Source organism: Temnothorax americanus, unplaced genomic scaffold (assembly GCF_048541705.1).
Source record: "Temnothorax americanus isolate GAGA-0224 unplaced genomic scaffold, ASM4854170v1 Scaffold44, whole genome shotgun sequence".
Classification (NCBI taxonomy): Eukaryota; Metazoa; Arthropoda; class Insecta; order Hymenoptera; family Formicidae; genus Temnothorax; species Temnothorax americanus.
In genome coordinates this window covers 529,529-557,101 of record NW_027509591.1, presented here as the reverse complement: position 1 = coordinate 557,101, position 27,573 = coordinate 529,529, and the positions used below count along the sequence as shown (strand labels likewise).

Below are 27,573 nucleotides of genomic sequence, written 5' to 3'. Positions count from 1 at the left end.
CCTTGTACTATTACATCAACAATGGCACCCAGTACCAACAATACTTTGTAATTTCCAACGGCCTGACGCCTTGTACTATTACATCAACAATGGCACCCAGTACCAACAATACTTTGTAATTTCCAACGGCCTGACGCCTTGTACTATTACATCAGCAAATCCAGCACCATGAACTAGAACAGCTAAATTCATTAATGTCAGCTGTGATCGCTAGCTCACCTTGTATCGTAATCCAGGGCTTCAGATTATCGGCGGCTGCAACCGTCCGACCTCTCTTTCGACCTTCTCTCAGATCCTCAACTTCGTACCGATCGTTAATCAGGACCTTGTGAATCCGGAATGGTCCCTTGAACTTTGGGTGCAGTTTCCTGCTACTCCCGGTGGCAGGGTCACTCGTGATCCGTACCAGGACCAGGTCGCCCTTTTTATACAGTTTGGCATCTCGGCGCGTCTTGTCGTACCGCACCTTCTGCTCCTGCTGCTTCAGGTCGATGTGCATTTTCATGTCATCACGCAATTCCGCCAAGTCCAATCGATGTACGACATCCTGGATTTCCGTTAGGAAACGGGCCTCCGCCATGCCCCTTGTCTCACAACCAATGAGAGCCTTCATCGGGCTAGTGTTAATGCCCTTATTATGCCTCGTGTTCAACGCACTTTGGATTGACTTTACTACCAAATCCCAATCAGCTGGGTCCTGTCCTGCCGTGGTGGCGGCCAGTGCCTGTACAATAGTCTTATTGTACCTCTCGCATTGCCCATTGGCCCTTGGAGTGGCTACCGCGTTTAACACATGTTTGACGCCATATGTATTGCAGAACGTCCGGAATGACTGGGACGTGAATGCGGTCCCCCGATCGCTGATTATCCTGGAAGGAACTCCAAATAGATAAAACAGATTAGTCAAAATCTTTACAACGTATTGCGTCTTCTGACTCTTTACTGCCTCAATGACAGTGAACTTCGTGAATGCGTCTACTATTACCAACAGGAATTTGTGATGTCTCCGACTGGTTTCGAATGGTCCCACATGATCAAGATGTAACGTGTGAAAAGGTATTGGTATCTTTTCAATGATGTTTAGCTTACACTGCTTTTTGCCGGCAGGCTGCTTATAATAAGCACAATTTAGACAAGCCTTGACGTACTTTGCTACGAACCGTCTCATACCGGCGAACCAATAGTTCCTTTGGATACGCTCCAACGTCTTCTCGGCCCCCATGTGGCCAGCGTCATCGTGGCACAGCCTGCAGACCTGCATATGTGCCATTCGTGGTACCACCCACGTTTTACCGCGATCTCCCAGACATCGATACAGCTTGCCATCCTGCAGCACGTATTCGTCGAAGTAATGCTTAGCTTCGCCTATTGGTTTTCCCTCCATCAATATAGTTCGAATGCGTGCCAGTTGCTCGTCCTGCAGCTGAGCAGCCAGTATCCAGTCACCTTCGGTAATGTCGACTTGCATGACTTCCAGCGTCAATGGCATCGGATTTCGGCTGAGTGCATCAGCATGCGCCATCCTTGTTCCAGCACGGTACTCAATCTCAAAGGTGTATTCTTGCACCTCCAACCACCATCTGGCTATCCTCGGCAACAGATCTCGCTTCGCAAATGTCGCCCGTACAGCATTACAATCGGTTACAACCTTGAATTGTACCCCCAGTACATACACCCTAAAATATCGCAACGCCAATACGACCGCCATCGTTTCCAGCTCATACGAATGGTAATGGCGCTGGTCCGCCGTTGTCTGTCTACTGAAGTAGGCTATCGCCACCATCTTATTATCTATTAATTGTAACAGAACTGCGCCCACACCGATGGCGCTCGCATCAGTGTGTACTTCTGTCGGCTTATCTGGATCGAAAATTGTTAACACCGGTCGCGTGGTCAATTTTTCTTTAATCGCATCGAACGCTTTCTTCTGTTCTTTCGCCCATACCCATAGTTCGTTCTTTCTCGTCAGTCTCGTTAACGGTTCCGCCATTGTCGCAAAACTAGCAATGAACCGCCAGAAATAACTCGCCAGTCCTATGAACTGTCGTACCTGTTTGACGCATCGAGGTGCTTCCATGCATAGCACCGCCTCAATTTTCCGACGTCCAGGTCGAACTCCTCGACTATTAATCTCTCTACCTAAATATTCTATAGACTCCGCAAAGAACGAACATTTCTTTAACTTAAGAGTTAAGTGATGAGCTCGGAATACTTCCAGTACTCGGCGCAACCGACTCATACCCTCTTCTATAGTCTTGGACGGTATAATTACATCATCCAAATACGGAAATGCTACTTCGTCTTTCAATACTTTATCCATCAATTCCTGAAAAGCTCCGGGCGCATTTGTTGGACCAAATGGCATCCGCAACCACTCATAGTGACCATCTGGCGTTATAAAAGCCGTTTTTTCGATTGAGTCGTCCGCCATCGGTACCTGGTAGTATCCCGACGCTAAATCCAATCCCGTGAAATAACAACTACCGCCCAATTGATCTATTCGATCTTCGATCCGCTGCATAGGATACGGCTTTTTAATCGTAATTGCATTCAATTTCCGAAAGTCAATGCACATACGATATTTTCCATTGCTCTTCTTCACGAGCACGACCGGACTTGCGTATGGTGAATTTGATTCCCGAATTATGTTGTTTGCTAACAATTCGTCAACTATTTTTCTCAATACTCGTTTCTCAAATTCAGCTAGCCGATACGGACGATATACTACAGGTACATCCGATGTACATTGTATCCTAAACGAGATAGTATTCGTCTTACCTAAATCCTTCATTGAGGATGACACGCAATCCTCGAATTCTCGAATTAAATTGACACATTGTCGTCGCGCCGCTTCGCCAATGGGGCCCACACGTATCGAACCTTCCATTGCCACATCTAAGAAGCTCACACCGACTATATTTTCCGGTAATTGTTTAAATAACAATTCCTTTCCGCGTTTGATCGTTACTACGTGTTCCTGTTCCAGAAAATCGCGACCGACAATAATATCATACGTCAGACAATCGTTCGGTACAACGATTGCGCTGACATACGCTTTCGCATCCATTATTTTAATTTCGCATCGAACCGACCGATCGCTTCCCTTTTTCCCTGTCGGCGTAACTCACTGAGGGATGTCATATACGCGTATAATTCGTTCGCGTCGCTAATCTGCGCGGAACGTACCGCTCTCGAAACATTTGCATCCGTTATTCCCCCAATTACTGCGTCGATCATATATTTGTCCGGTATTTTAATATCTAAACTACGTAATTTGCGCAATTTTTGGAAGCAGTAATCTCCCAGCGTCTGACCGGGAAGAGACTCGTAATTCGCGGCTTCCTTGAACAACTTTTGAAACGGAATAAACTTACGAAATTGTTGCGTTAACTCTTTTTTTTTTTTGTGTTTTGCCACGTGACGGCCAGTCGCGGCCGGGCGTCATACCATTGCCTGGCATGCCCCTTCAATCGGCTCGGTATAAGCCTCATAACCGATCGATCATCCCAATCGTATTGTTCCGCCAAGTCGTCCACATGCTCGATCCATTTTTCTATCGTAAGCTCATCCTTTGCTGGGTCGAACGTCGGGATCATCGCCTCGTCTCCTCGCTGGATGCACGAGCGACGCCCCTGTGACCGACGATCTAACCTTTCCACGAGGCGCTCGAGCCTCACTACTCGTTCGTCGGTATCGTTGCTTCCGTCATCTCTTGACGAATTCACCGAGGACGAACGACGCCTCTTATTTCCTCGCGCTTCGTCTTCCGAGTCACGACTCGAATTCCTTCTTCGCACCCCATTTTCCGAATCGCGACGCGACTTCCTTCCTCGCGCCTCTTTTCCCGACTCGCAATGCGACTTATGGCGGCCCATTGTTCTACCGTCCGATTTCGTCAGAATTCTCGAACTTCTACTTCGGCACGTGTGTGAATCCCGCTTCTGATATGTACGCTATTCGATAGATACGGAACTGAAATTTATTTTAATTCCCACGTGAAGACGACAATAATACTTCTAATAACTCTACGCCCTTTTATCTCGGGACCGATCGCTATAATATATATTGTTCGTGCGTCGTTACGTAACGCCAACGAGACTCTGCTCGGCACTGTCGTCCCCGCTCGTCATCCTGAGTATATTGGCGGGAGCGCTGATTGGTCGAAGCTCGAGCCCGACCATTGGTTACGGCGCATCGGTAGTGACGTCATCTTAGTAACCCGGCGGAAGGCCCGTATTCGCCGCGGGTCCTTGAAATATCGCTTACACTTCGTGCACTGAAGGATAGCTTTATCAAAATCTTTATTTGAATTTCCACTCACAAGTTCGAAACATTCTTTTAAAAGGATACTTTCGAACAATTTCTTTCTTTTACTTATTTTCGGCATTGTACAAACTTACTTTTATACATTGGTAATTATTTCGTAAAGCTGAACATGTAAACATTGAACTTCTTCTTTAAGGTTATGCAAAATACATAAGTTATACACATACGTGACTTATTAACCTATCACATTAATCTTTGGGTTAAAAGTTAAATTAACTTTTTAACCCAACATAACCTGTCAGACCGTTAATACCCCTAAAGGGTATTCAAATAATTTAAGTTTAACGGTTAATACCCCTAAGGGTATTCAAATAATTTAAGTTTAACGGTTTGACAGGTTATGTCGGGTTAAAGTCGAGTAAAAAATTAATTAATTAACTTTGGGCGCGCTACTCTTTAAGGTTATGCAAAATACATAAGTGACTCATTAACCTATCACATTAATCTTTGGGTTAAAAGTTTAAAAATTAACTTTTTACTCGACTTTAACCCGACATAACCTGTCAAACCGTTAAACTTTAACTTATTTGAATACCCCTAATAGGAAAATTAGAAAATAATGATTAATATTCAGTTGCGAGAGTAGCTCGAAAATCGAGCAAAAAAAGTATAAACATGAGTATGAATAACGAGATATCGGGATGAGAATGTGTACTTGTTATATCGAGCAATTGGGTCTTTAAGTAAATTTTTTTTATTAAGCGGTATCCATAATTAATGTAGAGAATCTAAGCCGATTTTTAGTACTTTTTGAATTTAAAAAAAAACCCAAATTTGAGAAAGTTATAGCTTTCTAAAGTTTCTTTGATGACGGCAACTTCAAAAGATTTCGCAACAACATTATGACGTCACGCACATTTTCGTGTACTATATTTTCTTCAATTTTGAAGATATTGCAAAAATTCAAAAAGTTTACAAAGAAAGTATGCCATGATCTATCAAAATATACTGTTAGGTAAAAGTCGGTTAAAGACCGAATTACTTACGTTAATCTGAATTCATTGAGAACGGGACTGTGAATCAAAATCGCCATCAAAAGAATCCATTGTCTTTCAAAACCTTCCTCGAGGCACGAGCCTTGACGTAAATCTTTTGACTTGAGTTCTTCTTCTTCTTCTTCTTACTTTTTATTGGCTCCTGCCGCTTTTCAGCGGACAATACGGCCAGATTTGCCACTGTTTGTTTAACATAAAACTTGAATCACTGATCGCGTGAGCGAAGTCTGAGTGGAAATTGTGATTGCATCAGCAATCTTCAAAAATTTATTCAGGACAAACACGTCCGAACACGTGCACAACAAGCGCGACTCTTTGACTTGGAGAGTTGACTGACGCTTTCGATGCTAGGTCCCTCGGGTGATTATTACCTAAACTAGCGACTTGATCGCTCTTCTCAGGATTCTTACCGTCATATGATATACAATTTTAACATTTTATAGAATTACCGACAATTAATTTAATTTAATTTATAGTTTATTTTTTCTATTAATTACACTTTTTTATTATTTATTCAACATATAACTTTTAGGAAACAAAATTTATTTTTGTTACTTTTTTACACACAATTTTTTATGTCTGCATTAATCATGGAATTTCTATACTAGAAGTTTACGTTTCAATTTATTTCAAGACAATGTTTAATTTTATTGTCCTTCTCATTCAAGTATTACAGGGAGATAACAGATATGTTAAAAAATTCTATATTATTAACTACCCTACTTTTTCGATAATTTAATTATTTAATGGAAGTTTTTCTAATGGCCATTGTATGTCTTTTCAATTTAAAATCCGCGGGTTTTAGTATGATGGAAGAGTGGGGATCACCCAGCTCATCCATCGAAAATCATCGAGGAGCTGGGTGACCCCCACTACCGACAAAATTGAAGCATTTTAAGAGTTTCGTCACTTTCCGTGTAATGTCGGGCTCTTTCATCAATTTGTCGCCCGCCTACATTTCCCCACCTTCGTTCGACTGTCCAATCGCAAGGCTTCCGCTAAGTCACCCGAGGTTTGTCCGAGACTTTCTGAACGGGGGTTTTGATGAGTTTGGTAAGTTGGGTGACTTTCTGAACGCACCCTAAAGGGTTTTTTCCGTAAATACAGATTATTATTATTATTATTATTATTATTATTTTTCAATGAATGTCAAGTTTCACGTTACATGACAACAAGTCGCCTCGCTGGGGTTTGGCCAGAACATCCTAGCAGCGGTCAGTGTAACAAATAACTGCAATTGCTTCTGCCATATTATGTTAGCTTGTGCAGGTTCGTAGCTTTGCCGTGCACCTTTGATTTATCTTACATACTGTCTTCTTGAATCGCATTCTGAATGTAATCACTCTGTAAGATTGGAATTATTCTGATCGTAGGATTTAATTTTATTTAAATATATATATTTTACTTATATTTGCTATATTGCATGCGCTATCAAGAACAACGTAAAATAAGAAATAATATTGCAAATATTAAAAATTTTATTTGTTATTGTTTAGAAAATTTAGTTCCTATATATAATCAGCATATAATGATAAAGAAACAAGTGAAGAAAGAATATTTACAATATATGTCCATTATAAGAAGCAGCCTGCAACGGCGAAACAGATTAAAAAGATTTAGAAAGCCTGTGACACATAAATCACACGTAATTCGCAGCTTCTTTTGACATTACAAGCAGGTGTAACAGTTTGAACGTTGCTTAACTGGACTAGCGGTTATATTAAATTGCTTGTATAGAATATATATGTATAAAAATCGATGATTCTCGAACGTTTCCGGTTTGAGTGGCCGGTTCTTTGTATTAGTTTAATATCAATGGAATCTTTATTTACGCTGGAATAAATGTTCTTACGTGTGTTATAAATGCATTAAAACAGGTGATGGAAATGAGACTTATGTTAAATAAAGCCTGTATACATATGCATCTTGCTTGTTGAAACGAATCAGTCATTTAAGAAATTTTACGCTCATAAGATCGACACACTTTTGAGAAATATATTTATTACTCTTACTTTTATTTTTGTTTAATTATATTTCTACTTACATATCTTTCTGAGTTATATTTATTTTAGTGAGTTTTAAATAGGTTTTGAGAAAAATATAATATATATTTTTACATTAATTTAATTAATTGATTTGCGTCCATGTATAGGAAGAAGATAGACATACAATATTGTTGAAAGTTTACAACGTATATTGAACAAAATTCTGTTTGAAAAACTTTGTTCACATACATGCAAAGTACGAATTTATCATTGTAAGAATTAGTAATTTTATATTAAACCTTTATTTGTTTATAATATTTAAAAAAATATGTCTATGTTTATTTTTACATTTCAAAAATAACTATATTGGCGGCGGTGTGATCTAGTGGTAGAGCGCCAGACTCGTAATCTGTGGAACCAGGTTCGAGTCCACTAGAACCATGTAACATGGAAAAGTTTTTTTCCGAAAAACCGCGCCCTTCCGTGCAAGATGCGGAGAAAACTGGGCTCCGTCTTTCGGAAGAGACGTTAAACCGTTGGTCCAAAGCAGGAAACAGTAAGGAAGTGAATAAATTGGAGGTTAGGGTTGGGTACGTCCCTTCAAAACGCCCTTTAAGGCCCCTTGGGATATATAAAGTAAAATTCTTTTAAAGTTATATAACTATATTAATAATACTTATTACGTACTTTTTAGTTATTATATTTATTCAAGAGAAAATTGTAAAACAGGCCAGGAATTGAAAAAACGGTCCAGCATAGTTTTATTTTTAGTTCAATAATAAGTTGTCTCTAGCTGTCCTTATCAGTTCAACATCTACAACAATCAAATATTGGTGCAGTGAATAACAAATATTCATATGTGCTTCGGAGATTTTTTATTTTATATTATAGTTATATTTATATAACGCAAACGAGAGAGGGGAGAGAGAGAGAGAGAGAGAGAGAGAGAGAGAGAGAGAGAGAGAGAGAGAGAGAGAGAGAGAGAGAGAGAGAGAGAGAGAGAGAGAGAGATTGATTGATGCGGTTTATTTAGCCTCAGCGGCTACTTTAACAATATACATTTTACATGTTATTAATTGTCGCTTGGGAATTTACATGTGGTCCAACATTTGTTGCAAGGATTGGGGAAACCCAAGAAAAACCCAACCAGACCAGGTCAATTATTTCAATAAATAATATAATAAATAAATAATATGATAAATAAATATTTGATTAACAGTTCGTACAATTCTCTCACACATACACCTCTTTAACATATTTACTCGCTTTTCTTCTAAATGCATTAACATTGTCAATTGATTTTATATTATTAGGTAAGTCGTTATAAATTTTAAAACCGTTGTACATTAGTGTTTGTTGTGATTTTGTTTGATTTTGCTTTGAGATACAAATATTATTGCGCTGTCGTGTATTGTAAGAGTGGGTCTCGCCCACAAGTTTTAAACTTTCCGCAAGATACGACGGACTTATTTTTAGTTTCATTTTATGTACAAATATAAGTGTATTCAACGCAATTCTTTGTCGAACATTAAAGAAATGTAACGCATTTAACATTAGATTTATCGGTGTGAACTTACTACATCTAATAATTGCACGCATCGCTCAGTTTTGCGCTTTTTGTAACAAATTAAGTTCAGTTTTGCCGACGTTTAAGAAAATTGTAGAACAATAGTCAAAATGCGGAGCAATTATACTTTTATAAATAATAGTTCTAGTTAGTGGCGAGATTGAATCTCCGATTCTAAATAAAAAATTTACTTTCTTTGAAATCTTTTTAACTGTGTACTTTACGTGTTCGCTAAAGTTTAAATGTTTGTCAATAATAATACCAAGGTATTTAATATTATCAACGTTCTCAATATTATTATCTTCAATTTTAATATTGCATTTTTCACTTGTCATAGAGGCCCGCACACCTCTTACCAGGATGAATTTAGTTTTTGCAACATTCAAACTTATCATACTATTTTTTAACCAAATTGATAAATTTTTTAAATCATAATTAATTTTATTTTCAATTTCAATAGAGTTAGAGCTACTGTAGTATACAATTGTGTCGTCCGCGAACATTTTACATTTACAATATTTTAATACTTTCTTTAAATCATTAATATAAATTAAAAAAAGGATTGGGCCCAATATTGAGCCTTGTGGAACACCATATATGGTTCTTCTTTTTGATGAGGTGACATTGTTAAATTTGACTTGCTGAGTTCTATCAGTTAAATAACTCTCAAACCATTTAAGTACATTATTTTTTATCCCGCATTTGTTAAGTTTAACAATTAATTTTTTTCTGTCAATAGTCTCGAAAGCTCTTTTAAAATCAAGGAATGTTACTCCAGTCTTTTGTTTTTTATCACAGCTAATTTTCCATTCATTCAAGACACTTTGCAAGGCGGTCTCGCAAGAATGGTTTTCACGAAAACCTGATTGCTCTGGCACTAGGATATTATTTTTATCAAGATACTTAATTAATTGCTTATGAACTACGGTCTCAAGAATTTTTTCAAATGTCGGCAGTACATTTATTGGTCTAAATTCGCTAGCTTTTATAGTATTTTGTATCTTCTGGATAGGCGTAATTACTGAGTTTTTCCACTCAGCTGGAAAGATGCCAGTTCGTAACGATACATTTACTAATTTAACAAATTGATCATCAATATAAGGCCATGCTTTTTTAATTATTTCTGCGTTAATTCCATCTTCTGTACACGCTTTGTTTTCTAATTTATTTACAATTTCAAATAAGTTTTTGGAATTAACTTCGTCAAAATTTTGCCAACCTTTTATATTATCATCTATAGTATTAGTTAATGAAATATCACAGTTATTATTATTATTTTGACTAGAGTTTAATATCGCATTGTTAATTTCGGTTATACTGTCAATAAAAAATTTATTAAAGTTATCAGCTATATCTTTGTCTTTATCACAGATTTTATCATTAAATTGATATTAACACTATTTTTTGGTTTTTTACTCACAATTTGTTTTAAATGCTTCCATAGTTTTTTACTATCCTTTTTATTTTTATCAATATTCGAGTCGTTGTATTCTCTTTTCTTCTGTTTAATTAATTTAGTTAATTTATTTCTAATTTTCTTAAACTCTCTCTCTCTCTCTCTCTCTCAATCCAATAAATGTCTTCTTTAGTTTCTTTAGCAATTTTATAAATCTTATTTTTCTTATTTTTTAAACCTTTAATTTCGTTATCAAACCATTCTTTGCTTTGCCATTTGTTAATTACTTTAAATTTGGTCAAAGATATTACTTGGTTTAACGCTTCTTCAATTGATTCGATCACATGATTAGCTATACTATTTACATTGTTGTCCTTAGATTTATCTATTTTATTAATCGTCTTAGTTAAAATTTCTGCAAACTTAATATTGTCAAATTTTTTATAATTTCTGCCAATAAAATAGTTTTGCTTATTTAAGTTACGTTGCTTTTTTGGCAATTTAATACTTAGGATATCATGGTCAGTTATTCTTGGGGAATCCCAAACGTCGCAATTTAAAAATTCATTTGAATAAGCTAAATCAATCATTGTTTGTGAATTATTTGTAACGCGTGTAAACGTCGAGACATAGTTCTTAAGTCCCAATTCACCCATAATTAATTGAAGCTTATTTGAATAGTAACTATTTTTACTAATGTCTATATTGAAATCACCAAGTAAAATAAATTGTCCATTTTCAGCAAAGTCACTAGTAATTTCTTGCAAAATATCCATAAGAAGTGCATCACTCGCACTAGGTGAGTGATACACGACCGAAATATTTATTTCATTCAGTAAGTGAATTGAAAACGTTAAGTTCCACGTATTAGAAAAATAGTTTTTATTATTAATGATTTTAAACCGCAAGTCGTTTCTAAAATAAACAAGAATACCGCCAGTAAATTTATTTTCTGAGTTTACTCTAATGTGATTAAAATTTTCAATTACTAATTCAGAGTCATTTATGTCTTCTGTTATTCGAGCTTCAGTTAAACAAACAACTACTGGTTTCTTACTTATAATTAATTCTTCAATTTCGTCTTTATGAGCTAAATAACTTTGAGCGTTTAAATGTAATAACACTTCGTTTTGCTGTAGTTGTTAGATCTTTTCTTCCTCTCTTTTCTTCTCATTTTCAGCTAGTTTTATATAAATTGGGCAATTCTTGTCAAACGCATTATGATTATCGTCAACAATTAACTCTAAATTTTTTTGTTTCTTATTTTTGTGTGCACAATTAGTACATTTTAAGTCGGTCGCTTCGCAATCTTTGCTGTTATGTGCACCTCCACATTTACCGCATGCGATCTCTCTCTTACACTCTTTTGCATAGTGGTTATATCCGCAACATTTGAAACATCTTGCAATATTAGCGTGGTCAATTACTTTGCACTGTTTCCACCCAAGGCAGATTTTTTCCAAGAATAACAACATCTTACGCAGTTCTCGCAGTTTTTCTTGTCATTCACAATTCTCTTAACAATTTTCATTTCAACATTTTGGCAACAATTCTTCAAATTATTTTGTTCAATAATACTCTCAACAATTTCCTTATCTGATAAAGCCGCTTCCTCTTTATCAATCCACACGAGTTTCACGAATTTCTTTTTTGTTTTAGGAATTTGAACATTAAATTTACTATCGTCAACACTATCGTCAACATTCTTACATTTAACAACAACCGTTCCATTATTTTTTTCTTTAATACTCGTGATTCCGACTCCGAGCTCCTTAACATTAATGTTCCTTTTGACATTGTTTAAATTATCATTCTTGTTGATGTTTCCACTTGCTGCAACGTCATCGTCAGCTGGCTTTACGATAATCATCGCCTCGGCCTTTTTCTTATTTTTTTGGAGCGCGTTTGCATAAGGCACATTTGAAATGCAACTATCAACTACAGCATTGTTATGAAGGTTTCCTAACATCTTTCTCATATCTTCCATCTAGAAGAGAGAGAGAGAGATTTGATTTTACAATAACGTCAATAATCATTATGGATACAATCAATGAAATTCGAAAGACTTTTATTTATAAAACGTTTGTTGTGAGTTTCGATATAACATATAGCTTAAAGTATTTTCATTCAAACATCAAGATGACTTAATAAGATTTGTTATATTTAATACTTATTACATTATTAAATTTTCTTATATTTTAAATAAAATAGTGTATTTGTAATTTATATTTTACTGTTAATTTTTAATCCTTGACTATTTAATCCTTAACATTATCATTTATACTAAAGATGGTCTGATAACAAATCGAATCGTATGTTGTATGTATTATAGTTTTGGTCTTATTGTAAATACAATATTTCAACGCTAACAATGTAGCTCCTTACTTCCTTGATAGTTGATTTATTAATCGTCTGAATCTTTTATACCTAAAATATTGTACATATAATATGTTAATAAATAAATAAATAATACTATATACATACACATATATATTTATTTATTTGATATATATCAGATTAGTATTTATATAAATTACTATACAATCTGAAAATGTTTGAAATTAAGTGATTTGTAGTTTATTCATTTGTGTAACACAAGTTACGAAAGAGGAAAAATGTCATCTGATAAAAATGCACGCGGGACTTCAAGTCGCGGAGACGATGCCCCCGTAATTTTCGTGGAGGTCATTATCACCGAGTGCACTTGTGCCTGAGGAAAGATTCTGAGCGTGGTGTTCAGTACAGTTATAACTTCTGTGCAAGGCTGACGTCTTCTGCTTCTCTCGTGAGAGCTCGCACGTAGAGCCATCGTACTTTTTCCTGAATGGTTATATTGTAATTATTCATTTTTTTGAGTGCAATTCGTCAAATTCGCAAAAAATGGAACCATTCGTAATAAAGTTTTGTTATAATTGAAAATTTATCGTGTCATGTTACCCGAGTGTCTCAGCAATCAATGTGATTATTTGTATTATAGTCTCATTACAACATTTAACAAATGTTTTGTTTAAATCTATTTAATTGTGCTAGCTTAACATATTATTTAATGTACGTAAAATTATATTACGTACGAAGTGTGATTGGATATAGAGCTCAGTATTTGTATATTATTTATATCATATGAAGATAAAAAAAGAAATTAATTAAAAAAAAATTAATATTTAAATTATATATTGCGATTTTTATTTTGTGCGGTTTCTTCATCTTCGTGATTTTCGTGATTTTCTTCAAGCCATATCGAATGATATGATATGAGGGATCAAAGTGCTTGAAGATTCATCGTGTCACATGGAGCAGAACGATGAAGTCCCTCGATGATTTTAAGAAGATAGTTTGTTAATAATTGAAGTGCAATTGTGGAATCATTATGAATTCGTGAAAAAAAACAATTAAGAATATGTTGTGCCTAAAGAAACGAAGAACTTACAGTTTCACGCAGGATGCCTGCGCAGCAATTCCGAGACAATCTAAAGAGGATAATAATCAGTACGAGAGGTCCTTGAATATGACTATTACGACACTACCACGTAAGAATAGGTGAGTCACTTCTTATATCTGATCAAATATATGAAGATGCCGGTAATCAAGTTTAAGCGTCTCATTGTTCTTGCTCCTTGCGGAAAAAAGCATTTTTAATCATAAATGAATTATTCTTACATGTTTGGTGTATGGTTTTAATAAACAAACTTTACAACAATATTTGACTGTAACAAAAACGCATATTCAGTGGAAAATAGATATATTGGTAATTTTTTTTATTTTAATCTTGTAGGAATAGATGAATAGGTAATGCTCTGAAAACATTTAACCTCTTTTTGATTTACATAAAATGACTTCTACACAAATACATATGGAAAATGTGGCCTAAATAAAATTAAGGTAAATATGCATAAAAGGTCAGTACTCATCGATTTTATCGCCACTTAAATATGTTGTAGAAGGGAAGTCTTACGCAGGAAATGAGTGGGAGACGGGATTAGTTTAGAAAAAATAGCAAATTAAAGTTTTACAATTTTATTACTTTTTTTTAGGTGTTACAAAATAATATTAGTTCTAAGAGAAGTAATTTGCTGATATGTGTGTATAAACAGTACACGGGTTACCGCCCCTCCCCCGCAAGCAGGGGTGCGTAGGAGTAGACCTTGATTTGCGTGGAAAGTTAAAAATCCGTTTTTTCTTCTTTCGTCGCTTTGTGTGCAAAGTCGCATCATGTAAAAATGCTTAATATTTGTAACAGAAATAATTTGTTAAAGCAGAGAATAGTTAGTATATATAAAAGTATATATACAATTTTATATTTTAAAAAGTATAAATACAAAGTATTCTCTGCTTTAACAATGGCAAAAACATAAATTGTTGCTTTTCATTATTGTACGGTTCTACATGTTAATAAAATAAGTTTGCAACTTTCTACACAAAGCGAAGTTTATTCCACCCCACTCCCCTTATAAGGCAAAACGAGGTCTATCAATTGTACAGTTCGAGTTTTTTACTTCTTTACAAATTACTTCTTTTAATATATTAAAATTGTGAAACTCTTAAATTTGCTATATCTTTTAAACTAATGTCGCCCTCTTCCTTTTTGCGTAGAATTACTCAAAAAAACCTTCTCTACAAGATATTTAAGTAACGATAAAATCGGTGAGTACTGACCTTTTAAGCATATTTACCAAAATTAATTTAGATAATGTTTAAAAATGTAGTTTTTGATTTTATATAATAACTAGCTTGATACCCGTGCTTCGCTACGGTAACACACATTTTGCCTTTTTTCACCCCGTTACGGTTTAAATTTCTAAAAATCCTTTTTTAGTGAGTACTTACGTCATGGAAGGAATATACTCCTCGAATTTCATGTTTCTAGGTTTAAGGGTTTGGGCTGGGCGGTGATGAGTCAGTCGAAACATTTGATTATATGTATACTAGGAAATTGGAAAAATTTCGGTACCGGTTTTAAAAAAATCGGTAACGAAAAATTATATACTGTATAGCACTCCCCGGAAAATTCTACCTTTGTTTCATATACAATTCTTTGAGATTTGATCAATTATTTCCCGAAAAATCGGAAAAATTTTAGAACCTTTAGTTTCCAAAAAAATCGGTAACGAAAAACTATACACTTTATGGCACTCCCTGGAAAATTCTCTACCTCTACTTTATATACTTTTAGTAAAAATTCAGTCTACTAAAGAATGAGTGGTTCGCGGTCAGACATACATACATACATACAGACGTCAGACACTTATAATTATAAATATAGATGCCAAAGTTGAAGATAATTGTCTGCATGGTTGTCGAGTAATTAATTATTGAAGTTACATTCTTGTCTCTCTCTTATACACGGGCGACACAGCAAAAATGCTACCTAACCCGTAACGTAACTCTCGAAAGCATATTAAAAATGATAAAAATTTAATAAAAATAGGTGCAAATAATTCTTTACATATTTAGGAAGAACTTTCTCGAAGACTGAAATAATTCGTCTTTATAGTTATAAAGAAACTGTAAAAATAAAACAGGACTACATTTATTATTTCCACATTTTAACGTGGATAATAACGTATTTGGGTTTCAATTGTACAAACAACTCTTTTTAGACCTTAAGAAACAATAATTGAATGCATTCTACATATTTATTTGCTAAATTCGTTTATTTCACGCAACGAAAATCTAACCTACATGCTTTCCCCCTGCCGCGCCGCCTGCCTCGCAGCGGGACGCTAACCGATCTTCTTAATAAAAAATAAAACTTATCCTTCAAAAATTAAAAGACCGGTTTCGAAATTTTTTCAATTTTTCAATAATAAGCCGAGGGCTGAGTCTCAACAGATCGCAGCGTGGTAACTGCTCTACCGAGTACAACACCCCGCCAGGTACCTAAGTCGTCTACAGACGATTCCGAGTCTCGACATCGAACTCGCGAAACTCATGTTCGACCGTTAGACGCCGTGCCGTCGTAAGCGGTAAGATCCCGACGACGGGCAGAGGCGCCGTACGGCAAACCGGGCTCGTGCGATGACCGGGTGTCCCCCGTTGAAGGGGACCGGCCGCCTAGTAGTGTGTCACATTGTTTGGCACTGTTTTCAAGAAAATTGGTCAATTAATACTTATTATTTCTTGAAATTTGAATAATTTTCAAACCGGTTTCTAAAAAATTGGTAACAAAAAATTATCCATAAAAATTACCTATAAAAAAAATTCAGCTTGATATCTCAAAGTTTGCGGAAATTGGAGCAATCACGTACTTTTTTTTTACAGAAATTGGAAATCCCTTTACTATTAGCAATTTTTTTAATTCTATTACATTCTTTAGTTCTTTCTACCCATATTTCATATATAATTCTTTAAAATTTGGTTAATTATTATTGAAAAATTGAAAAAATTTCGGAACCGGTTTCCAAAAAATCGGTAACGAAAAATTATACACTTTATGGCAGTCCCCGGATTGCCTAAATTATACCATCCCCGAATTACTAAGATTAAAAAAATTTTGGGACCGGTTTCCAAAAAATCGGTAACAAAAAATTATACACTTTATGGCAATCCCCGGATTGCCTAAATTATACCATCCCCGAATCACTCAACGGGTGGACGATTTTATTCGCGGCGATGAGAAATATTTGCTCCTTCTTTTTCCTTCTCTCCGCACTCCCCGGAAAATTCTACCTCTACTTCATATACAATTCTTTGAGATTCGGTCAATTATTTCCGGAAAAATCCAAAAAGATCGGTAACGAAAAATTATAACACTTTATAGCACTCCCCGGGAAATTCTACCCCTACTTCATATATAATTCTTTGAGATTCGGTCTATTAACGAATGAGTAGTTCGCGGTCAGACAGAAGACAGACAGACAGACAGACGTCAGGTACTTATAATAATAGATAAGGGTGGGATATATGACATTCATGGGTAAAATATATGCTTTATAAAAAATTACAAATAATGTTTATAAATAAGGCAACAAAATGTCATAATAAGTTATAAAATGTGTGTAAGAAGTTTATTAAGATGTAAGAATGATAAACAAATTATAAAACTGAAAAATTTTAAAAAGAAATAGAAGAACGATAGATACATTAAAGGTTATTGGTATACGATCCAAGAAAAAGAAAGAAAAAGAACACATAGAAGCTTTCGATTTTTACAGAGTCTGTACTATGGCATAAATCTCGCATGCTAAAATGCTGTATACCCTAAACAAAAGGGATATACAAGACATCAAACTAAAGAATATAAGAGCTATGCAAATATATTTTGCTGTATTCCATCCTTTACTATCCCTCTACACTTATGTATTATGAAATAACCATTTATATACCCTACAGTAGTCATTTTACGTAGGTCGTAATATATGATCGCGCTACATTACTACGGTGAGAAATCGATTCAACTCTCACAACGGTTTCGTTAATATTAACAGTAAAGAATCCGAAATTAACAAAATACTAATATGGCATAAAGGCACATAATATAATGTGATTGCGAGCAAGTATCTCTCTATTCTTTCTATTTTTTCTGACTTAAGGTGTTCCTTTCACGGAGGAGCGAATTTTGTAGGCGCGCAGGGCCTCAGCAAACTCTTGTATATTGCATTAAACTTATATAAAATCAAGTTATAATTGATTATTATGTTTAATTATAAAAAAAAAGTGAAAATATTATGTGTATTTAGAAATTTTTCATTTTTCGGTAAATTTTACTGATGTCAGAACAAAATGGCAACGCTGCGCTTTTCAGGGCGCCGATTGTAAAATGTGAAGTTGATAACAAAAGTGTCAATGTAAGTGTCAACTTCATCAATCAAAGAATATTGTGACATTTTCTTTTTATCAAAGAGATATTTTATAATAATAATGTGTGATAAGAAACATAACAAATAAGGAGTAATGTGGGCAAAAATAAAGGACAATTTGTGAAAATAAAAGTTGATAATAAACCGTACATTATATGAACTGAAGTGTGACATGAGCGCACAGCTTGCAGCGCCAACGTTGCCAAATAATTCCTTGAAAGTCGCCATAAAAAATATTCATCTATAAACCACATTTCAAGTCAACTTTTAACATAAATATTTTGTTTAAATATTCGGTGACTCTGTATTTTTATCGGCACTATCGACAGTATAGAGTTTAGCAAATATGTAGCGCAGTTAATATTTAATATCTTAAATCTTAAGATAAACAAATTATTACATTGAAATATAGAAAATAGACTTTTTCGATATAACGTCACATATAAAATATCAAATTTTCAAAGTCATAATTCTTTTTTATATGTTCGGTAATGTGGTTTAATTTTTTCTGGCGTAAAGATATGCATTTTAACTTTCTTGTACCAAAAAATCAGTTAATTCTTAAGATTTTGGTGTCATGAAAGAAATACCTTAACGGAAAGAAACTACAGCGGATTACAGAAAATTATATTACAGGAACTACATAAAAGTATTACACGAAATTACAGACAGACAAAGTATTGTAATATACTGTAATATTTTTGTACTATGCGCTCGGATTACAGGAAAATAATCTGTAACACCCCAAAAAAATATTCTGCCATTTAGTGGCTCCCGCTTAACTTTAGAGGATTTTTCTCTGAAATATGGCCTCAAGAAGATATTTTAAAATCTAGAGGAATATCCTCTAACCATGAGGCACTAGACTTAAAATTGCAGTCTTCTTAATACTAGAAGACATTGATTTCCGAATTCACCCGGAATAAAAAAAAAATTATTTATTTCGTAATTTTATTACTATTTTATAACTAAATTTGGCATCATGATTATAAATATTTTCTCGTATTTGAAAAATACACTTACCTTGGTGGGATTCGAACTCGGGACCTCGGGACCTCTGGATCGTGAGCTAACTGCCTTACGTGGTAGACTACTTCTTAATTTGATGTAAGTGTTATATATAGTCTACATATGTCATAACCAGCGCAAATATATAATTATCCAAAAATCATCTTAAGAAACAAATTTCCCCACTTATCAATAGAATATTTTTTTTTGGGTGAATATCTTGCCGATATTACAGGATAATAATAGCCTGTAATATCACTGTAGAATTATAGGAAAATAATCTGTAGTGTATAATTATAATACATATAAGAAAAATATATATGATGTCAAAATGGCGAATACCCTGTATACACACTAATACTTTATATTTTTTTATATTTATTTACTTATAAAATATAAAATTAAAAAATAATAAAATGTAGTTAAAAAGTGATACATTAAATCTAATAAATTTCAAACAATATTTATAGAAATAATTTATATACAGCTGCATTGAAATAAAAGTATACTATATATGGAGGGGTAAAAACTACAGTGGTGTAACTCAAATTTTTAAAAATATTTTCTTGTGTGCATAGATGCAATCTGTACAATATATAACTTGCATCTATGCACACGAGAAAATATTTTTAAAAATTTGACTTACACCACTGTGGTTTTTACCTTTCCATATATGATAAGACTTGCTATTTCAAATTTCATGAATTACTGGTAGCATTACGTTTAATACACGCGTGTAGTAGTGTATTACACATTTTGTAGATTACTTGTGTAGTCTACTACACAAGTCACTTACCATACGTGTAGTATATTACACATATAATGGATTACATGTGTAGTCTACTACACAAGTCACTTACCACACGTGTAGTATATTACACATATAGTGGATTACACGTGTAGTGGATTTCACACTTCATGATTAGACGTGTATTCCATATTGCAGAAATTTTACGCACCAAAGTAATTACAGCGTGTAATAACTACAGATTATTGTGTTCCTTTCTGTGATAACTACAGGGGGTCCTGTAGTAACTACACAAGTGTAATATTTACTCTGGCTGTAGTTTTTCCCGTAAAAGAATTCTGCGGCGTAAATCTGCGGAATTACTTTTTTTTTTTTTTAAGCAGCGAAAACTGTTATGACTATAGTTTTCTTCAACCTGTCACTGATGAAACCATACGTGTTTTGTTGAACCGCTTTATAACGTTCGCCTATATACTCAAAACCTTAGCATTAATTGTTCACTGATAGTTTTTCGCACTAATGGTTCTCCCACACTTGTTTTTAACAACGTAACAAAACTGTGACTGTGTCGTGACCCAACGCCAGATCTACTATCACCGTCGGTAAACATGCGCTCGATTTGCTGGTACCGACACGAGCGCCTTAATTGCATGCACATTTTCACGAGTATATAACGATACATATACATATAATATATAATACCTTTCAATAAAATTCCATATATATTTTATATCCCAAATAACACACCATATCATGATAATCTTCCATGTGTTTTTGCGGTACTTTTCCATATACAGCACAAAATATTTTTAAAATATTTTAAAAATATTTTTTTAAAAAATTAAAATAATTTACAAAAATAGGTCTGTTTTCAATTGCTGCACTGCTGAACTAGTGCACACTGGTGCAGTAATTAAGTTAGAGTAAAACAAAATATACTTGTCCTACTCTAACTTATTGCACCAGTGTGCACTAGTTCAGCAATGCAGAAATAAAAAACAGAGCTAATATTTGTAGAATGTTTCTATGTCCGCCAGATTATGTCTAAAAAATATTTCCAAAAATATTTTTATAAGATTGCAAATAAATATATTCAATAATATTTGTAAAATCTTTTAGAAATATGACTTCAAAAAATAAAATATGTTTAACACCAATCAGCAATAACTGTTTCACGTTTGAAAGATTTTTTAAATATATATGGGGCATTCCATCCCAGATCACCGAGGATTTTTCTCGACCATTTTTTATTTGGAAATTTTTTTGTTTTTATACTAGATAAAAAGAGCTTCTATATGACTTTTTTTAGATTTTTATCTCTACTGATACTTACGTTATGGATTTTTTCCAAAAAATGCAGTTCAAAATTTTAAATGCGTGTGTACACGTCTTGAATAAGTCGTAATCAGCACGAGGTCCAAGAAAGAGACACGGCAGTTCAAATGTCTACGAAATATTTTAAACGTTCTATTTATTTTGTAATATAAATGAGCAAATGCCACAATGGCTGTTAAACAATACGTAAATGTAGTGAAAATCATTTAAACATATACATGTAGTAAATAGGGCAGAGAAATATAAACCATAAAATTATAAATGAAATCGGTATAGTTATTAATAGTCACTTCACAAAGAAGTATGTAATGTCGATCAAGGTCTTTCCGAATACTAATTAGTTAATTGAAACATTTGAGAATACAAGTGAATTAAACCAGATGTTCTTTTTTATATTCGTTCCAATAAGTATGACCTTAACACTTTATAAAGCAGTCTTAGAGAAAATGAAATGACTATTAATAAGACATTTGTCACAATGTAAATATAATCAACATAAATCCAAATGATTGTTTAAAACATATCAAACATGGAATAATGCATACTTAATCGTTCTTCAGTCAAATTACTTTATAATTCATAAATAAAGAGAAACTTATTTAATAAGTATTCAAATAATAGATGTAACTCAGAACTTCCTATATCACCTTGTAATTATCACAATTATACTGAACTATTAATCCAAATTTCTTGTAATGAGTAAAATTTACTCAGTAGCATTAAACCATTTGGCAATATAAACACAAGTAAATTCAAATTTATGTATCAGTCGCAAAGATTAAGTTATCGAAAATACGAAATATAAACTTATATCTAATTCACGAGAATTGAATACGAGATACGTTATGTTTATGTAAACTTCGTAATACAGAAAATATATCCAGAATCGTAACGCAAGTAATTTGAAACTAAGTATGTGTAAGAAATATTTACAATGTTTTATCATTAGCAATTCGACCAATTGTCGTAATAAAGAGCGAATACATTTTACGAGAGACTAATTATCTGTATAATTATTCATACACGACAACATAGAAGACGTGTAAGAAAAGGTAAAAGTTACGCGTGGTTGCAACCAATATTAGCGACGTTTTACTTTGAGCACTCGAAGGAAATAATCCCGGTAGTTAAAGCACAGGATTATATCGTAGGATGATACCCAGCAATCAACAGCGAGGCGACAGTATATCTCAGTATTTCATGTAAAAAGGAAATCTCCCGAATGTTCTGCAATCAGAGAGCGCATATATCTACAAAAGTAGTACCCTTAGTTGCTCTATGATTGTTGCCCAGAACATCAAGAGTTACCTTATAGCCATTCCTTTCACATGCGTGAAATAATTCTCTCGCTTTTGGAAATAGTGAAAACCCAGCAAGCGATCACGAATCAAACCTCCTTCCGTATCAAATCATGAAATGGGCGAATCCCCGAAAATGGCGACGTCCGTCCTTCTCATAAACTTCGTCCTTCCTTCTATCTCCGAGGTCGTCCTTTTCAATAATACTAGCCTCGTAATGAAATCATCACACATCACACTTTTGTACACCCACTGCAGATATCGGCGGCAGGCCTCAGAATTTCGGATAGCTATAATATACAGCAGATAACTCAGGACAGCTCGGACACGTCTGACCACGATGGACGAATAATGTCGAATGCTCTCTTTTCTTTATCGTCTCTTGTTCTCTCACGCACGTACTTCCAAGAAGAACCCGGAAATCGCTTATTGCTAGGTCGCTATGCGGCTGCGCCGCTTCGCGCGCTACGTTCACACGCTTGTTACTAAATCGTATCGAATCGGTTGACGTTTCACAATTGTCATAGATGGCATCACGCTTCATGGGCGAGGGACCTCAACGCGGCAATTCAAACAGCGTGTAACTTAAAAAAAAAAAAAATTTTTGTAAAAATTGAGGTAATCTTTTTTTTCGATTTTTACTGTAGGGGAGACCGGGGCTAAACCGTCAGTTTTTTTTTGTGCCAATTTTTAACAACAAAATAAATAATTTTAGTTAAATGTGGTGTGGCGGTCTCCCGACCACACAATCGGAACGGTACGCGCGCCGCGCGCGCGCCAACCGATCACGCGCCAAGCACGTGGGCCAGACTGCGGCCCGCGAAGCTATACGAGAGTGCCGCCAACAGGTGGCAGACTTTCTCGCGTTTCATTTCCAGTCAGGGAAGAATAAAAGGCCACTCGGCAACGGCCTAGGCAGCTTTCGACTGCTCTCAGGCTCACAGCCAAGACCAGGAGAAGTCTTTTTGATAAGAGATCTAGCTACATCTCGCCGTAACCTTGCCGCCGCCGAAGCTACGGCCACCACCGAGACGAGCTGCGCCACTCCGCTTGCCGCCATCGAGACACCCTCCGCGGCCCTTGGACTACCGTCTAGGCCACACGTGGAAGCTCGTCCCGCTCCAGCTCTCGCCGGTGCGACTGACTCGTCCTCCACGCACATTCATCTCAACGTGGGACGTGAGAGTCCGGCGCTACACTTCTCCTCGACTGTCGTGGACGGTGCCTCCACTCCTGTCGCCTCTGCCGCCGTCACCTACCGAGCGGTCACATCTGGGAACGCAGACTGTCCCTCCGGCGCGTGTGCACCGAGGCGTGCAACACCAGCTTCCACGCGACACCCGGGAGGTACAAACCGACCAGAAGTGGGAGGTCACCTCCTCACAAGGGACGCAGACCGACGAGCCACCGGCATCGGCGTCGGAGTCCACGCAGACCGAGGAGACGGAGCAGTCCCACACTCCACACTCTCTTTCTCTCTCTCTCCCTCCCTCCCTCCCTCCCACTCTCCCTCCCTCCCTCCCTCTCTCCTTCCCTCCCTCCCTCCTTCCCTCCCTTCCTCCCACCCTCCCTCCCTCCCTCTCTCTCTCCCTCTTTCCCTCCCTCTCTCCCTCTCTCCCTTCCTTCCTCCCTCCCTCCCTCCCTCCCTCCCTCCCTCCCTCCCTCCCTCCCTCTCTCCCTCTTTTCCTCCCTCCCTCCCTCTTTCTCTCCCTCCCTCCCTCGAAAAAAGTGATTAAAGAAAAGGTAGATATAAAGAATATGGCAATGGGAATAACGAAATAAAAAAAAGGAAGCAAAGGAGTAGTAATCATGGGATGTGAAACTAGAGAGGAGGTAAAAAAGCTGAAAGAGACAGTTCAGGCTAAACTGGGAGAAAATTATAAAGTAACCGAGTCATCTAAGTCAAAACCAAAGGTGAAAGTTATTAATATAAATATAGAAGAGATGAACTTAGATGATAATAAACTTATAAGTACGATAAAGAAGCAAAATAAAATAGATACAGTAAATATGCGAATTGTGAAGAGAATGGTCAAAGTAAAGAATGATCAAAGAAGATGAAATTATTGAGGGGTGTCCTCCCATTTAATGCGGCCCTGAGTCGGCCGAGTTCGTCCGAGCTTTACCGAGCGAGATCATCGGGTCGCGCTTGAGACCGGTACGAGTCAGTCGAGATCTGACTGTCGCTCAAGAGTAACGTTTTCTTGTCAATTACACGTCGAATAAAGTTATAGTGCATAGAACTATCGAGAACATTAATTCGTCTCCAGATCTGTCCTCTCCCTATCTGGCCACCAAGCAATACTCTGCGCTAAAAGGTTATGGGCCCAGATACGGTAGTCAAGTAATATTGTTTCTGCCGGAAAAGAGGTGAGAGAAACAGGGAGATTCGCGGTCGCGAAACGGTGGTTGGCGAAGGCGTGCGGAACGATAGTTCTGGTCGGAGCGGCCATCTTGCATATCGAGCAAGGCACGTGGCGCGAGTCACAGGTTCCGAGAGAATCGGGGCATAGTGCGAGCATCGATTGCAGAAGAAGTCGGAAAGACAATTACGTGGTGATTTCGCGATCTTATCGAGGCGGACGTTCGTCGGGCAGCCAGTGTTACCTCGGTTTTCACAGCTCGGTTTATCGGCACGGTAAAGATGCCGGACGACGGTCTAATTAAGTCGGTCAAGCGTTTTGACGGCACAAATTTCCAAGTGTGGAAATTCCAGCTAACTGCTGTGTTGATGGCAAATGAAATCTTCGACGTCGTAGACGGCTCAAGAACGAGACCGCCCGATGCGGAAGGAGCAAACGCGGGAAGAATGAAGACATGGATCAAGGACAACGCGAAGGCAATGGCGATCATTGCGTCGGCGATGGAGGACGAACAAGTAAACAGCGTCATAGTCTGCGGTACCTCAAAGGACATGTGGGACAAACTGATCACGATGCACGAGCAAAAATCGGCATCTAACGTAGGGACGTTGACCCAGAGGTTCTACTCGTACAAAATGAATCCGACGGATTCAGTGATACACCATGTCACGTCAGTGCAGAACATGGCAAGACAACTGATAGATCTCGGTGAGAAGATCTCTGATTCTGCAATCATCGCAAAAATCCTATCCAGCTTAACATCGAAGTACAGTGTTTTCAAAACGGCTTGGGACAGTGTCGATCCCGAGCGGCAAACGGTCTCGTATCTACTAGAGCGACTGATAAGAGAGGAACAAAGTCTCAACGATGAGGGCGATTCGGCGGGCGCATTGGCAGTCGCGAGGAAGAGTAATTCGAAAGGAATTCCGCGATCTAAAGACGAAAGCGACAAGAAGAAGAAAAAGAGATCTAAGATGAACGTCGAATGCTACAGGTGTCAGGAGAAAGGACATTACGCCAGCCAATGCCCAAAGAAGAAGAGCCAAGGAGATAACAGCAACAATAACAATCAAACAAGTGCCGGGTGCGCGTTCGTGGTCGAGTCGCAAGAAAAGAGCGGGAAAGTGCCTTCTGCGAGTGGCAAGCGGAGTCCAGTGTCGGTCGAACAGGTTCGGGAGTTGCTCACGGCCGACATAAAAGACGTCTGGATTACCGACAGTAGCGCGTCTGAACATATCACGTGTCGTCGGGAGTGGCTTGAAGATCTGCCGTCGGTAAAAGGTGAGAAAGTCTCGTTGGGCGACGACGGCGAGTGCGAAGTGACCGGCATAGGGAAAGTTCGCATCGAAAAGCTCGTGGACGGCAAATGGGAGAGCGGACTTATTGAAAACGTGTTACTCGTTCCAAGGGTAACCAAGAATCTTTTCTCAGTCGGGGTGTGCACTAAAAAGGGTTTTCGCGTCGGATTCGAAAACGGCACTGTCGAGATATCGCGCGGAAATAGTGTCGAGGCGACAGGTGTCAGACAATCAAACTGCTTATACAGAATGTTTTTCCGAAGACCGAGCGCGAGAAAAGAGATCAACGTGACGGCGTTGGATCTCAAAGTGTAGCACGAGCGACTCGGCCACATCCACAAACGTGCATTGTGTGATTTGGTTAAGTGCGGATCGATAGACGGAGTTAGTGTAAAGAACGTAGAAAACTTTTTCTGTGAGGCTTGCCAGTACGGAAAATTACACAAGCTACCATTCAATAAAGAGAGCACGAAAGCAACGACTCAGCCGGGCGAGTTTATACACAGTGACGTATGCGGTCCGGTACCAGTCCAGTCACTCGGTGGTGCGCGATTCTACGTACTTTTCAAGGACGACGCAACCGCGTTTCGGTTCGTGTTTTTCATCCGGCATAAAGCGGATGTCTTTGAGCGATTCAAAGAATTCGAACGGCTAATCCAGAACAAGTTCGGGCGTAGCATAAAAACTCTACGCACTGACAACGGAACCGAGTATAGGAATGCCAGGATGGAAGGTTACTTGAAGGAGAAGGGGATCACTCTGCAGACAACGGCTCCGTACACACCGGAGCAGAACGGGCGCTCAGAGCGGGACAACCGGACCATCGTCGAGTGCGCAAGGACAATGTTGCAAGCGAAGCAGCTGCCTGCGCAATTTTGGGCGGATGCGACGGCAACGGCTGTCTACACACTAAATAGGACGGGACGGTCGTGCGGGGGCGGAAGCAAAACGCCATATGAACTGTGGATCGGGAAGAAACCGAATCTCGGCCACATGCGGGTGTTTGGCTCGGACGCCTACGCGTATGTGCCTAAGCAGAAAACGACCAAGTTTGAAGCCCGAGCAAAGAAACTGGTCCTTGTGGGATACGACAACGAATTTTCCAATTATAGGTTGTACGATCCACACACTAAATCTGTATCTATTTCCAGACACGTTGTATTTAACGAGCGGGCAACTGGCGAGAATTCAATAGGGCCGGAAACGGAGTTCGAGGTATTCCTGCCATCGTCCGAAAAGGAGGAAGACGACGAGCACGAAAACGAGAACGAGGAAGCAGACGGTGACGAAGCTGTCGAAGGCAACGCAGATGCCGACGATGCGACCACCGTCAATGAGGTGCGAGAGCAGGCAACACTTGGTGACGGCAACGCGGCTGAAAGAAGCCGCCAGCGGCAACAAGTAGAGTCACCTCGCACGTTGAGAAATCGATCAACGTTGCGTATGCCTGCACGCTAC

At 37.3% G+C, this 27,573-nt stretch overlaps 2 protein-coding genes across 19 annotated transcripts in view; one reads left to right on the top strand and one right to left on the bottom strand.

The window, feature by feature from the left end:
- Window positions 1-27,573, bottom strand: part of LOC143903171 (uncharacterized) — a 188,981-nt gene that overhangs the window by 13,549 nt on the left and 147,859 nt on the right. The window lies entirely within an intron of this gene.
- Window positions 11,721-27,573, top strand: part of LOC143903155 (uncharacterized) — a 368,826-nt gene continuing 352,973 nt past the window's right edge. For 4 of the 18 annotated variants that reach the window (XM_077416615.1, XM_077416616.1, XM_077416617.1 and 1 more), the window contains exon 1: window positions 11,721-13,806. In XM_077416615.1, coding sequence (XP_077272741.1) covers window positions 13,667-13,806 — 140 coding nt within the window. In that variant the 5' untranslated portion in view covers window positions 11,721-13,666. The remainder of the gene's footprint in view (window positions 13,807-27,573) is intronic. The other 14 variants (XR_013258624.1, XM_077416603.1, XM_077416606.1 and 11 more) reach the window with 10 other exon arrangements.